The 14,099-nt window shown below is 50.1% G+C and overlaps 1 protein-coding gene across 1 annotated transcript; it reads left to right on the top strand.

Moving 5' to 3' along the window:
• The first annotated feature begins 2,609 nt into the window (after positions 1-2,609).
• LOC141474802 (feather keratin Cos2-3-like) lies at positions 2,610-9,966 on the top strand. The gene is made up of 2 exons (XM_074162881.1): positions 2,610-2,682; positions 9,659-9,966. Exon 2 carries the CDS (start codon positions 9,661-9,663, stop codon positions 9,964-9,966), a length of 306 nt encoding a protein of 101 aa, XP_074018982.1. The 5' UTR covers positions 2,610-2,682; positions 9,659-9,660.
• Positions 9,967-14,099: the final 4,133 nt, after the last annotated feature.

Consider the following 14,099-nt stretch of genomic DNA (forward strand, 5'->3'; position numbering starts at 1 on the left):
GGTATCCCAGGGAGTTTGCCCAGTCTCCCTCTTTAGAGATTTTCAAAAACCACCTGGACATGGTCCTGGGCAACTGGCTGTGGATGGCCCTGCTTGAGCTGGGTGGGGGGAGTGGACCAGATGACTTCCAGGGGTCCCTTCCAACCTCAGCTATTCTGCGATTCTCTCATTCTGTGAGAGCAGCTGATGTGGAGCAGCTCTGGGTTGCCACCCTCTGACGGGATGGAAGGCTATCTGTACTGTCCTCTCTTTCTTTCTAGTCTTAGTGCTAATAAAGGGCATTTTCAGGAATGCTTTGAAGAGGCTGAGTGCCTTTCTTAGTGGGATCAGTCAGTGTCATTTCTGGTGCCCCAGCCTCAGGGTTTGCACCCTGTGGGGTCTAGAGAACAAGTCATATGAGGAAAGGCTGAGGGAATTGGGCATGTTTAGTTTGGAGAAGAGAAGGCTGAGGGGAGACCTCATCGCCCTCTACAACTACCTGAAAAAAGGGTGTTGAGAGGATGGTGTTGGCCTCTTCTCCCAAGTGAATAATGACACGCCCAGAGGAAATGGTATGACATTGCAGCAAGGGAGGTTTAGATTAGATATTAGGAAGAATTACTTTACTGAGAGAGTGGTCGGGCACTGGAACAGCCTGCCCAGGGAGGTGGTGGAGTCACCATCCCTGGAGGTATTTAAGAAACGTGGAGACATGGCACTTCAGGGCATGCTCTAGTGCCCGAGATTGTTGTGGTTTTGGTTTTTTTTTGTGTGTGTGTATGGTTGGACTCGATGATCTCAAAGGTCCACCAATGAAGATTCTGTGATTCTGTCATTCTGTGGGCAGTCTGGCTTGTCTCAGGCCCACCACTGAGGTACTGCTCCCTCTAGAGAGTTGGGGCTGGTCTCACACCCCCACATCTCTCCTAAGGACATCACTTAGGACACTTGCAGGCATCTAAGGATCGAGGAGGATTTTCAATTGTCATGTGGGGATTCTTTGTGGCTGCATCCATGTAGATGTTCTTTAGATTTTATATTATTCCTGACCCACAGACTTGGGACAAGAAGAGGCTCAATGTCTGGAAAAGTCATGGCGGCTTTGACTCCACTGTGGTGGAGTCTTTTCTAGAGAGAAAACAGCTGACCGAAGCAGTGTCAAGCTCTTGAGGTCAATAAAGCTGATGGTGCCTGACTCATTTCCTTATCTGTGGGGTCTGAAGAACGTGCCTACAGTCATCCTGAGAGGCTGAGAGCTGGCATTGGGTGCATGAGTTGTCAGTGATGTGTGTGCATGTTCACAGTCACATATATGTTCCTCTGCTGTGCTCATGAGTGCATTTGCACACATGGGAAGGGACCTTGAAAGCCCATCCTGTCCAACCCTCCTGCCACGGACAGGGACATCTCTCACCAGATCAGGTTGCTCAGAGCCCCATCTAGCCTCACCTTGAACATTTCCAGTAATGGGGCTTCCACACTCTCTCTGGGCAACCTCTTCCAGTGTCTCACCACCCTCATTGCAAAACTTTTCTTCCTTATGTCCAATCTACATCTACCCTCTTTCAGTTTAAAGCCATTGTCCCTTGTCCTGTCACTGTGGACCCTGGCAAAACGTCTTTCGCCTTCTTTCTTATAAGCCCCCTATAAGTATTGCAAAGCCACAAGAAGGCCTGCCCAAAGCCTTCTCCTCTCCAGGAAAAACTACCCCACCTCTCTCAGCCTCTCTTCACAGTGGAGGTGTCCCAACCAGTTTTGTAGCCTTCATTTGGGCCCACTCTAACAGACTCTACAGACTCTTCCCACAGGCAATGCAGAGACATCAGCTCACACACAGGTCTTATCCCATCCTACAGTAAATGGAATGAACCATCTTTCTGGAGACACTGAGCCTGCAATTGTCCAGTGGTGGCCTCTGAACTAAAGTCACAGCAGGGCCTGCCTTTACCTGGTAACATGTACATGGCTTGTTTCATCATACGCTCAGAAGTGAACCCACAGACTGTTCCACCAGAGCTACAAACACCTCCATCCCATGGGTAAAGCCCATATCTGCGTCCCTGGTAGTCAGGGACAGATGGAGAGCGGGGAAAGAGATTTTGTGGGGGTGAGCAGGATCACACTGGGCGTGTTATTCTCATCAGCTGCATCTCTGCCTCTCACTGAGTGCAGATCAGTCTTCTCTCAGACACAGTGAACTCTTTAAAACAGTTTTGCAGAAGGTGACCTGTGCCCTGGACAGTGTAGACAGCCTCTTGTTGAGTGTCTTGAGTCTTCTCAATGAACTCTAGATGCCTAGAGGTCTACACTAGTGTCTGAGTGTGTCTTGTCTAAGCAAGCTTTTAGCATGTCTTGAGTGACCTTTACTGGACTCTTCCAGCACGTGAGATGAGTCCTCTGCCCACAATCAGGTGTTTTGCACCGGAAATGCTTGGCCCTTTCATCTGTCACACAAAAGATGCCTCCACTGGGGAATGGGCTTGGCATAAAGCAGGAAATGGAAAGACACCAATTCAGGAAGCCAAAATAGAGCCCATAGCATTAGCCGGGATGTTTTGCATTCAAGATGAACTTGTCAGCAAATAATCACCTCTGCAAGGGAAGCCTCTGTCAGCCTGGGGGCAGTTAAGGTCCATGATAAAAGCCAGCCCAGCTCCTCGCTCTCACATCCACTTCTCTTGCCTCCTGCTCCTTGGGAGTCAGGTGAGTGTGATCCCCCTTCTCCTTCTCCAATGTCTCAAAAAGGACGTCTCACTTCAGCAGACCTCTCAGCTGACACTGGTTTTGTTCCATGCCAGATCATGGGGCTGCTTGTCAAGGAAGAGGGAAGCAGGGAGAAGGTTAGACATGGAGGGAGTCTGGGACTGTGCTGAGATGGCTTCTGGACTCAGAGGCCAGGCAGTAGCTGTATAGGAGCTGGTGATTCTTTTTAGGCTCTGTAAGGGTGAGGCCAAAAAGTCCTCATATATCGCTGCACAGCCTCCAGTTTTCAGCTCTTCGTTTTCTTTGGCTTCGTCATGGTACAGTGACAGGAATGAATGCCTGTGTTATTCTTCTTCCTTGCCCTCTCTCTCAGGTGCACCTCTGAACCCAAGACATGTCCTGCTACGACCAGTGTCAGCCCTGCTGCCGGCCCTGCGGCCCAACCCCACTGGCCAACAGCTGCAATGAGCCCTGTGTCAGGCAGTGCCAGAACTCCACCGTTGTCATTGAGCCTCCTGCTGTGGTGGTGACCCTGCCCGGACCCATCCTCAGCTCCTTCCCTCAGAACACCGTGGTGGGATCCTCCACCTCTGCTGCTGTTGGCAGCATCCTCAGCTGTGACGGAGTCCCCATCAACTCTGCCTGCTGTGACCTCTCCTGCATCACCAGCCGCTACTGTGGCAGCAGATGCCCTCCCTGCTAAAGATTCAAGCAGTGGCCTCATACAAGGACCCCTCGGAACTCAGAACATGGTGCTGGACAGAGGATTAAACTACATGCCGTTGTTTTAAGAGCAGCTCACCATCTGTGGCTTGCCCTGCAAGGGCAGATGGGAAGATGTCAACCTGGGCTCTCTGAAAACACGGCCAATGTCTACCCTTCCTGTTCTTTTTTTCCTCTCACTTTTTTTATCTCTTTTCTTTGTTTTCTGGTGTTCCCCTCAAAGTCTGTTGTGAGACCCCAGCAACCAGCCTGGAGGGACCTGCAGCCTGTCTCCCTTTGCTGGGCACATCAACAGATGCCCTGTGGGAACTCTGCCACAGCAAAAGGGGAACACATTCTCATCTGCTCCTTCTGCTCCCCACATTGGGGGCCTCCACTTGGTGTGACCCATTTCCCTCTTTAGACTCATTAAACAATTGCTGCAACCCTGCCTGTGTCCTTTACGTGGTCTTTCCATCTGCATGCTGACTGTGGAAGGAGAAAGCCATTACTTTGTGGGAGGAGTTAGGTGGGGGCCCAGAGGAACCCTTCATCACTCCTCGAGGCATTGGAGGGTTGGACACACTGCAGAGAGTCCTCTTTCAGACACTGCCTCTTGACGCTGAGGAAGACATCCCTAGTTACTCCACTGCCAACAGCCATCAGTCCTTGCCTTGCTGAGACTCTGCTCAGCAATAACCCCTTGGCTTCGGAACACCTTGTCATGTGAAGAGGAATCCTGACAACGGCCAAGGCCATCCCACATCTCCAGAGCATGGGACCCTGTGGTGTGGGAGTCTGCCCTCACACAACCCTCCCCCGACCCCAGCACCAGAACTGTGGGACAGGGACAGAGGACAAGGTCATTCCTGCATGGGTTGAGGATGGGAGCACCACTTCTGGTAGGTTCTGTGGGAGGCAGTGCTGAGTCAGGTGGCAACACAGGGCCAATGAGAATCAGGACCAAGCTCACCCAGAACCACTGCAACAATGGCAGCCATGGCTTTCATAAAAACATTCTAGACTTTGGGTCTTCTCAGATGGGCCACAAGTCTGAAGGACACACTGGTCTCAACCAAGCAGGTGGGACCCCTTATTGCCATCCCTTTTGTACACAAAACTTCCCTGGTTTTCCCAAGAAGAATTATGCTTGTGCTGCCCTAGTTCACCGAGGAGAAATTGCAAATTCCTCCAATACCATGGATGTGTAATATCAGGCACTTCCTGAACAAGAGGGCTGGAGTCCTCAGGAGTCTCCAAGGGATTTTCCCACCTCTGTCTTGTTTTCTTCTGGAAAAGCAGGAGTTATTTTACCCCTTTTCTGGTCGCTCTGCTTCCTGTGGGATAACTATGTTTGACAAGTATCTGTATACACCTAAGCTTTCTCGTGGCACACCAGACCTGGTGTCTGAAGAATGTCCCTCATTTCAGCATCCAAAGAGAGGACAGCATCAGCCCTCATGTCTTCCCCAGGTAATGGCACAGCCTATAGCTTCTCCAGCTACTTTACAGGTACCAAGTACATTTTTTCCACATATACTCCATCCCCGCTTCACCAAAAACCCTGCAAAGGAGCAAAAGAACAAAACTTAAGCCTTCCACAAATTCAATAAAAACATCTTTCCAGAGCACTTCCCGGTACAGCATTTGCCAGCACCTGTAGGACCACAGAATATTCTCAGGCACAACAGGCAGCAAGCGGTGGGCATTCGGCAGTGGGCAAGCACTTGCAAGTCTCCTGCACAGCATCAGGGAATGTGAAAGTTTGACAGTCAGGATTTTCTCTGGGGTGCAGCAGCTTGATGAGCCCCAGACCCCATTTGCAGTGGAGAAGCAGGGAGCGTGTACCCCTAGTATTAAGGTAAGTGCATCCTCTGGGGAAGTGAAGGATGGAATGGAATATAATACAATATAACATAACATAACATAACATAATATATAGAATATAAGACAATATAACATAATACAATAGAGTATAAAATAATATAATATAATGTAATGTAATGTAATTATATTAGAATGTAACATAATATAATATTACATAATATAATAACAGAACAACACATAGGATCGGATAGAGTAGGATAGGAGAGACGGAGAGAAGAACACAATAAGAATAAAACAGAACAAGACTAGACTAGACTAGAATGGAATATTACAGTTGGGAAGGACCTACAACAACAATCTAGTCCAACTGCCTGACCACTTCAGGGCTGACCAAAAGTTAAACCATGTAATTAAGGGTGTTGTCCAAATGCCTCTTAAACACTAACAGGCTTTGGGCATTTACTGATGCTCCATTGCTCTAGGAAGTCTGTTCCAGTGTTTGATTACTCTTTCTGTAAAGAAATGTTTAGTAATGTCATGTTAGAACCTCCCCTGATGCAGATTTGAATCATTCCTACATGTCCTATCCCTGGATCCCAGGGAGAAGAGATCAGCACCTCTCTCTCCACTTCCCCTCCTCTGGAAGCTCTAGAGAACCATGAGGTCACCCCTCAGACTCCTTTTCTCTAAACCAGGCAAGCCCAAAGTCTTTGGCCACTCCTCATAGGACATTCCTTCCAGCCCTTGCTCAGGCTTTGTTGCCCTCCTCTGGACGCAGTCAAGGACCTTCACTTCCTTCGGAATTTGTGGAGCCCAGAACTACACACAGAACTCAAGGGGAGGTCGTCCCAACACTAAATACAGTGGGATGATCTCCTCTCCTCACCGGCTGGTTGGACTGTGTTAACACCCTCCAGAATGTGCTTTGCCCTCTGGCTGCTAGCGCACACGCCTGACTCCTGTTGAGCCTGCTGTCAACCAGCACCCCCAGATCCCTTTCTGCAGGGCTGCTCCAGCCACTCCTCTCCCAATTTAGACTTGGGTCTGGTGTTACTCCATCCCACATGCAGAATCTGTCATTTGGATTTGTTTAATTTCATGCCATTAATGATTGCCCAATGCTACAATTTATCTAGATCCCTCTGCAAGGCCTCCTGTTCCTCCAGGGAGTCAATGGTACCTCCTAGTTTTCTATCAGCAGCAAAATGTCTCCTGGTACATTCAACTCCTGCATCCACATCACTGATCAAATCATTGAACAGAACTGGGCCTAGAACTGAGTCCAGAGGAACACCGGGCTTACTAGTCTTTACTTTGATGTAGCCTCATTCACTACAACCTTTTGAGCCCTGCCTTTCAGCCAGTTCTTCACCCAGCTCACCATGTACCTGCTCATCCCACAGCTGCACAACTTCTCCAGAAGGATGCTGTGAGGGACACTATCAAAAGCCTTACTAAGATTCACAAAAATACCATCCACGGCTTTCCCTTCAAGCACTGGGCAGGTGACCTTATCATCAAATGATATCAAATTAGTTCGACAGGACTTTCCCTTTGTGATCCCATGTTGACTGTGCCTGATGATTGCATTGCTTGCCAAAAACCATTCAATAGCACCCACTATGACCTTCTCCATAATTTTTTTCCATGGACTGAGGTCAGACTGACAGGTCTGTAGTTTCCTGGGTCCTGCTTCATGCCCTTCTTGTAAGTTGGCCTAACATTGTCTGGCTTCCAGTCATCAGGGACTTCCCCAGATTCCTAAGACCTTTGGTAGATCATTTAGGGGTTCCTGCTGTAACATCTGCCAGTTCCTTCAGTTCTCTGGCATGATTCCCATCTGTCCTTGTGGATATATGAACAACCAGATGATACAACTGGTCCCTTACAAATGGGAAGTCACTGTTCCTGCACTCGGGGCTCTCCAACTCAGTGCACTGGGCAGCCCAAGGTCTATCAGTATTATTAAAAATGGAGGCAAAAAATGTATTGGATGCCTCAAGTTTCCCTTCATCTCTATTACTCGGGTGACCACCTTCAACAAGTATTGGCCCAATGTTTTCTTGACACCTCCTCTTGCTATCAATGCACCTAAAAAAACCTTTCTTGTTGTCTGACACACGACGGGCCACTTTCAATTCTAATTGAGCTTTGGCCTTTCCTGCCTTCTCTCTCCATATGTGAACCACAGCTCTGTACCTTCCCTGTGAACCCTGACCTCCCTTCCACAGATTGTACAAGTTCTTTTTTCCATGGGGTCTTCTGCCCCGCTTGCTTAACTTGAGACACAATGGAATTGCCTGCTCCTGTGCTTTTGAAAGGCGGTTCTTAAAAACCGCATACCACTTGTAGACTCCTGAAAGCAGATTTGCAGGGGACAATCCTGGGGGTGGGTGATGTGCCAACCGAGAGCTTGTGGGTAAGCCTTAAAGAGAAGAGAGATAAAGAACACATTGTAGTGGGTGTCCCCTGTAGGCTGCCTGACAACAAAGAACCAGCAGATGAACTCTCCACAGGCAGATAGGAGCAGTCTCACATTCACAGTCCCTGGTTCTCATTGGAAACTTCAACCACGTGAATATCTTCTGGAGGGACAGCACAGCAGAACATGAGCAAGCCAGGAGGCTCCTGGACTACGTGGATGACAACTTCATCACCCAAGTGATAGAGGATCTAATGAGGACTGGCTGACACTCCAGAGGGCTGTGCAGCCACCCAGCATCACCTGGACAGGCTGGAGAGATGGGCAGAGAAGAACTTAATGAGGTTCAACAAGGACAAGTGTAGGGTCCTGCACCTGTGGAGGAAGAAGGCCAGGCACCAATATAGATTAGGAGTGGACCTGATGGAGAACATTTCTAAGGAGAAGGATCTGGGGGTCCTGGTAGATAGTAAACTACCCATGAGCCAGCAATGTGCCCTTGTCACCACAAGGGCCAATGGGATCCTGGGCTGCATAGGGAAGAGTGTGGCCAGTAGGCCAAGGGAGGTCATTCTCCCCCTCTACTCTGCACTGGTGAGGCCACAACTGGAATACTGCATCCAGTTCTGGCCTCCCCAGTTCAAGAGAGACAGGGAACTACTGGAGAGAGTCCAGCATAGGGCAACAAAGACAATTAAGGGATTGGAGCATCTCCCTGATGAAGTAAGGCCGAGGGAACTGGGATTCTTTAGCCTGGAGAAGAGAAGGCTGAAGGGAGACCTTATTAACGCTTACAAGTGTCTAAAGGGTGGTTTGGAGGAGAATGGAGCCGGACCCTTCTCAGTGGTTCCCAGTGACAGGATGAGGGGCAACTGGCACAAGCTGCAACATAGGAAGGTCCATTCAAATATGAGAAAAAACTTCTTTCCAGTGAGGGTGACAGAGCCCTGGAACAGGCTGCCCAGGGAGGGTGTGGAGTCCTCTTCTCTGCAGATTTTCAAGACCCACCTGGATGCAGTCCTGAGTGATGTGCTCTAGGCAATCCTGCTTTAGCAGGAGGGTTGGACTAGATGATCTCTAGAGGTCCCTTCCAACTCTGACAATTCCATGATTCCGTGATTCTGTGACAGATGTTCTGCTGGATCTCAAACATACCAAGAAGGAAGAGCTTGTTACAGATGTGAAGATCAAAGACAGCCTGGGCACAGGCCAACATCACTTGCCTGCACTGCACCCATCTGGCACCTGAGTGAGGCTTCAGCAGGCACTGACACATTCCTGCCCCAGAAATCATGGGGTATCTCAGTCCCAGCACTCAGAAGAAGCCTCCGTGAGGGAAGGTGGACAGCGTAAGCCAGGAAATGAGAAGGCGGCATCGGGGAAAACAACCACCCATCCCATGTCATTAGCTGGGATGTTTTCTGCTCCTCATGAGCAGCTTAGAAAATTGCCACTTCTGTAGAAGCTTCCTCTGGGCCTGGGGCAGGTCAGGGCCACCATAAAAGCCAGCCCAACCCCTCGCTCTCTCATCCACTTCTCTCTCCTCCTTCTCCTTGAGAGCCAGGTGAGTCTGAAGCCCTTTCCCCATGTCGTTTTCTGCTCATGCAGATCTGTACTCCTCCATCCAGAGGTGGGCTGTGGTGCTGCTTCCTATGAGAGGGTGAAGAGGGGTGAATGCCTGACTCAGTGTCCGGGACTTGGTTGAGGGAGCTGTTCTGTTAAGAGACAGGCAGAGGCTTCCTTGGGTCTGGCGACGCTACTTTACTTTGCAAAGAGAATCTGGATCTTGGCTGAGGTTGTCCTTCACTGAAAATACTGGCAGCAGCCTGGTTGGGCATGGACGATCCTTAGAGAACTGTGTCTGGAAACCCTTTTGCCCCACTGCACAGTTTCTGACTTCTGGCTCAGCAGGTGCTTTTGACATGCTTGTGGTGGAGGGACAGACTCCTGGCAGACAGCTCCTCATGTGTGCCTGTGCTCTACTGCCTCTCTGCCCTCTCTCCCAGGTGCACTTCCAGCCCAGAGACATGTCCTGCTACAACCAGTGCCTGCCATGCCGGCCCTGTGGCCCGACCCCGCTGGCCAACAGCTGCAACGAGCCCTGTGTCAGGCAGTGCCAGAACTCCACCGTCGCCATCCAGCCCTCCCCCGTGGTGGTGGCCCTGCCCGGACCCATCCTCAGCTCCTTCCCTCAGAACACTGTGGTGGGATCCTCCACCTCCGCTGCTGTTGGCAGCATCCTCAGCTGTGATGGAGAGCCCATCACTTCTGGGTGCTGTGACCTCTCTGGCATTTCCAGCTGCTACTATGGCAGAAGGTGCCCCCCCTGCTAAATCCACTGGTGACGGCCCTGACAAGGACCTCCAGGAACCTGGTGCTGGACTGAAGACAGAGCTCCTGGCCATCGATTTCAGAGATGCTTAGCATCCAGTGCTGCCCTTCCAAAGGAGACCTGCTGGGGCTCTCTGAAAACATGGACAAAAGCTAACTTCCCTGCCTGATTCTTTCTCCCATCTCTTGTCTTCTGTTCTTCTGGGCTGTAAGACACACAAAGACAATGTCGGACATATGCTGGCATCTCTTCCCCTGTGGAAAGGCCTATGTGATCTCAGCTGTGGGCAATGGGCACAGACTTTCAGCAGCTTCTTGTCCTCTCCCTGCTCTGGCCGCCTCCTCTACAAGTGAACTTGTTTCCCACTTCAGTCTCATTAAAGTTTTCTGCATCCTCACCTCTGCCTCCATGTAATCCTTTTCTTGGTGGACACTGTCTCATATTACCAAGGAAGAAAGACATTGCCTTGGGTGGTGGGGGATAAGGTGAGGGCACAAGCAGAAGAGGAAGGGGAAGGTGGGACACAGGGCAATGGGTCTCTTCCAGTCACTGTCTCTTGGAGCTGAGGAAGACATTACTGAACTCCTGCACAGCCAGTGGGTATCAGGCCCTGTATTCCAGCATCTCTGCTCACATACAATCCGCTGGCCTCAGAGCGTGTCCTGCAGTAGGGAGACTGACCACTGCTTTCCCTTAGAGAGGAGCTTGGTGCTGCTGGGTGCTCTGAGGCCTGTGTGGAAGGGAATTCCTCCTGCTCTGGATAGCCCTGTGCTGGGAAAAGAACCTCAGTCAGAAGATGGCCCCAAAGGATGCAGGAGTGATGATGGCATAAGAAAAAGCCTTCAAAACAGCCCCTGACCTTCTCCTCCTCATCCTCCCACTTGTCCCCAAGTGAGTGTCCTGGTTTGAGGTAAAACAGAAACCATTTTCTGTTCAGTAATTTTGCTTTGTAAGCTGGGCCTCTTCTAACTAACTCAAATCTGACATTAACAGCATATTGTTCAAAAACTGTCCACTCTCACCGTGAGAAGACATGATTATACCAAGGAATGGCATGCAGAGAGGCTCTTGTTTATATTTACTGCTATAACAACCAAGGTCAGGTAACTTCATTATTAGCCCTTTTAGAGCAACAGAAGCAGGAAAGTGTAGAGGGGTCACACCTGTAGGCAGGAGCGGACAGGACAGGTGACCCAAAGCCGACCAACCGGGTATTCCATTCCATCTGCACCGTGCTCAGTATAAAGGCTGAGGGATCAAAGGGTCAACTCTCTTTCTTCAACAGCCGATGCCTGAGGAGGATCCTGACTGTTAGTCTGCCTTTGATCCTGATCCGAGCATTCCTGACTCCAGATCTGAAATCCAGCTCCTCTCCATTGCCAAGTCCAGTCTGTGACATTTAGCTGTGCCTGCTGGTGTTGTGGTCGTCAGTTTATATGGTTTTGTATATACTGTATACTTTGTTCTTCCTTTTTCCCCTTTTTTCATTTTATTATTTTTCTTATTATTATTGTCTATTATTTCATTAATTATTAATATTGTCATTGAAGTAGTTTACTTCTTTTTCAAAATTCATAAATCTCATTATCTCTTCCTATCATCTCTTTGAAGAGGAGATAGTGAGGGGCCATCTGTCATTTTGATTGGCCAATCCAGCCAAAACTACGACAATGAGGGAGCATGGCCTGCACCCAGGGTCAAGGGTAGTAAGGGCAGGTCTACTCTTTGCCCTCTACCCAAAAAGAGTTCCCTGCACAGACCAGCGGTTACACAGATGTGCAGGGCTAAGGGGACTCATAGGTTGATGTTAAAACCAGCGTGGCCAGGCCACACCTGAGGGCACTCATGTCTCTCACACAACCCCAGCTCCCATCAGACAGGGCACCCCAAGGACATGAGAGTCTTTCACCACCTTCTCTTTCTTCTCAGGCCACTGACAGTGTCCTCTCCTGGAAGAGGATCTTGTCCTGAAGAATCCTACATGTACAGCAGTGCTGCCAGAGGACAACTGAGGGCTCCTTCCACAACCATCAGCCTTGCACAGACACATCCCCTCCCTCCCCTGGGTTCTTGCACAGCCAAGGAAGCTCCCTGCACTGGAGTGTCACGCACAGCACAGAGGTACAAGGCACTGTCAGAGACCTCGACTTCCTTCAGCTGCAGGAGGCTGTATTTCCCCATGGTGTTCAGCTCGGTGGTGAAACGGCCACTGCGCCTGGGGCCAGCTCTAGCCAGATAGGAGACCAGCTGGGGACCTTGGCCTTTCCTCTGTTGGTACCAGAGCAAGCCTTCAAAGTTTAAGGATGTGTAGGTGCAGGTTGTCTGGAAGGTGTCTCTCTGCTTCACTGTGACTTCTCCTTCTTGCTGGGTGACAGTGACCTGTCCCATGGTGCCTGGAAGAAATCAAGGAACAGTGACTGTGCAGGGAAAGGCTCTGAGATGTAAAACAAGGGCAGAGGCAAAATGTCAGAGGAGAACACTCCCTGTGCCTTTCTCTGCAGCAAGAGCCCCATGGATGGGAACAGCAAGGCGGTGAGTATCTTTGGGCAGGAATCCTGAAACCTCAGCTCAGCTTGACTCCCACAGCACAATAATGCCAATTACCTCCTACAGGGATACCCCCAGAGGAGAGCTCTGCTTTCACCCAGGTCTTTGGTCACCACTCTCCTGCTGCCTGGAGTCTCCAGGGAACCAGCCTGTGTTTTCTGGACCTCCTGTGATGGCCCCAGGAAACCTCCAAAGAGGTGAGAGATGAAGGGAACTCCAGTGAGAAGTTTCATCGTGCTGCCCATTCCCTGTCCTTTCAGGAGGCTCCAAGGTCATGGAAGGGAGGGAAAAAGAAGCCCAGGCACTGCAGACTTGCAGGAGGAATGGATGGTCCAGGCAAGATGCATGACATGTGCCAGCCAGGAGAGAGACTGCGAGACCCTAAGAGTGTGAGTGGGATGAGAGAGCTCTCATGTCCCTGCACCAACTTGCAAAATCCCCTGTGTGTCTGAAAATATGTACTGCCGAGATAGAAAAGAGCTTCTGCAATGACATGTCTGTGAAACACTGGGCCCAGACAGATCAGAAGAGAGAGGCAGAGAGAGGTGGATGTTTGGCAAGAGAAAAGGAAGGCAAGGCGTCTGTGATGGTCAGGAGAGGAGCTGTTTCTTCTCAGTCTCCTCTTTTCCATTAGTAGCAGTATCTTGAGAAAGCAAGTGCAAAACCACTCTTGTGATTTTATATTTCATAGCATTTCCCATAATTCAAGAGCAGCTCCTGCAGAGATCTGTTGAGGGGGTGAGGGTCTCCTGGGAAGAAGAGGAATCCTGCCTCCAGTCAAAGCCAATGCTTACCCAGTGGTTGCCTCAGGAGGGCAGCGAGGACGAGATACCCGAGGTGCATGCTGAGACCGATCCTGCTGCGTGTGTGAGAGAGACTCAGAAAACCCACACATCCCCACCAAGAGCCCCGAGAGAGCAGAGCTGCCGGAAATGACTCTGCAGGGGGAGCAAAGAATGAAATGGGGAGGAGAAATTGCTTGTTCTTGGCACATCTCAAATGCCTGTGCTGCCATCTTCTCTCCTCATGTTGCTCCTGCAGCCAACACCTTCTGCCTTTCCAAGGTAAGGGCTTCAAGAGGGACAGGCCTGCACCTGGAGACCCACCTCTCTGACAAATGCCCCTGTTCAACACCTTGGGAGTCTCTCCTTCCCTGATGTCTGTCTTCCCTCTCTCCATCCTCAAGCCCTTGGCTGGGTTGGCCTCTCCTGGCTCCTACGCAGTGTCTAGTCCCAAGCTCCTGTCAGCACAGCCAAGGCTGCAGCTCCCACAAACACAATGGTCAACACCCCAATACCCTGCAGACACCAACTGTCCTTCTCACCACCTCAGGCACCAGGGAATGTCTTCCTCTGTTCTAAAGAAGCTATCTCAAGAACCAATAAATCATGTTTTCTGCCACGCTTCCCATCCCATCTCATAAATCAGCTTCTAAAAAACTCATTGGGGAAAAAACACACTCAGACCCAAACAAACACTCCTCCCACTGGGCTATAGTCCTTCCATTTTCAGTTGCCTCAGCACAGGTAGGATCTGCATTTGTCCTTTCCTTATTTTTAGCATTTAACAAACCAACCAACCCAACTA

This window comes from Numenius arquata, chromosome 23, assembly GCF_964106895.1.
Source record: "Numenius arquata chromosome 23, bNumArq3.hap1.1, whole genome shotgun sequence".
Classification (NCBI taxonomy): Eukaryota; Metazoa; Chordata; class Aves; order Charadriiformes; family Scolopacidae; genus Numenius; species Numenius arquata.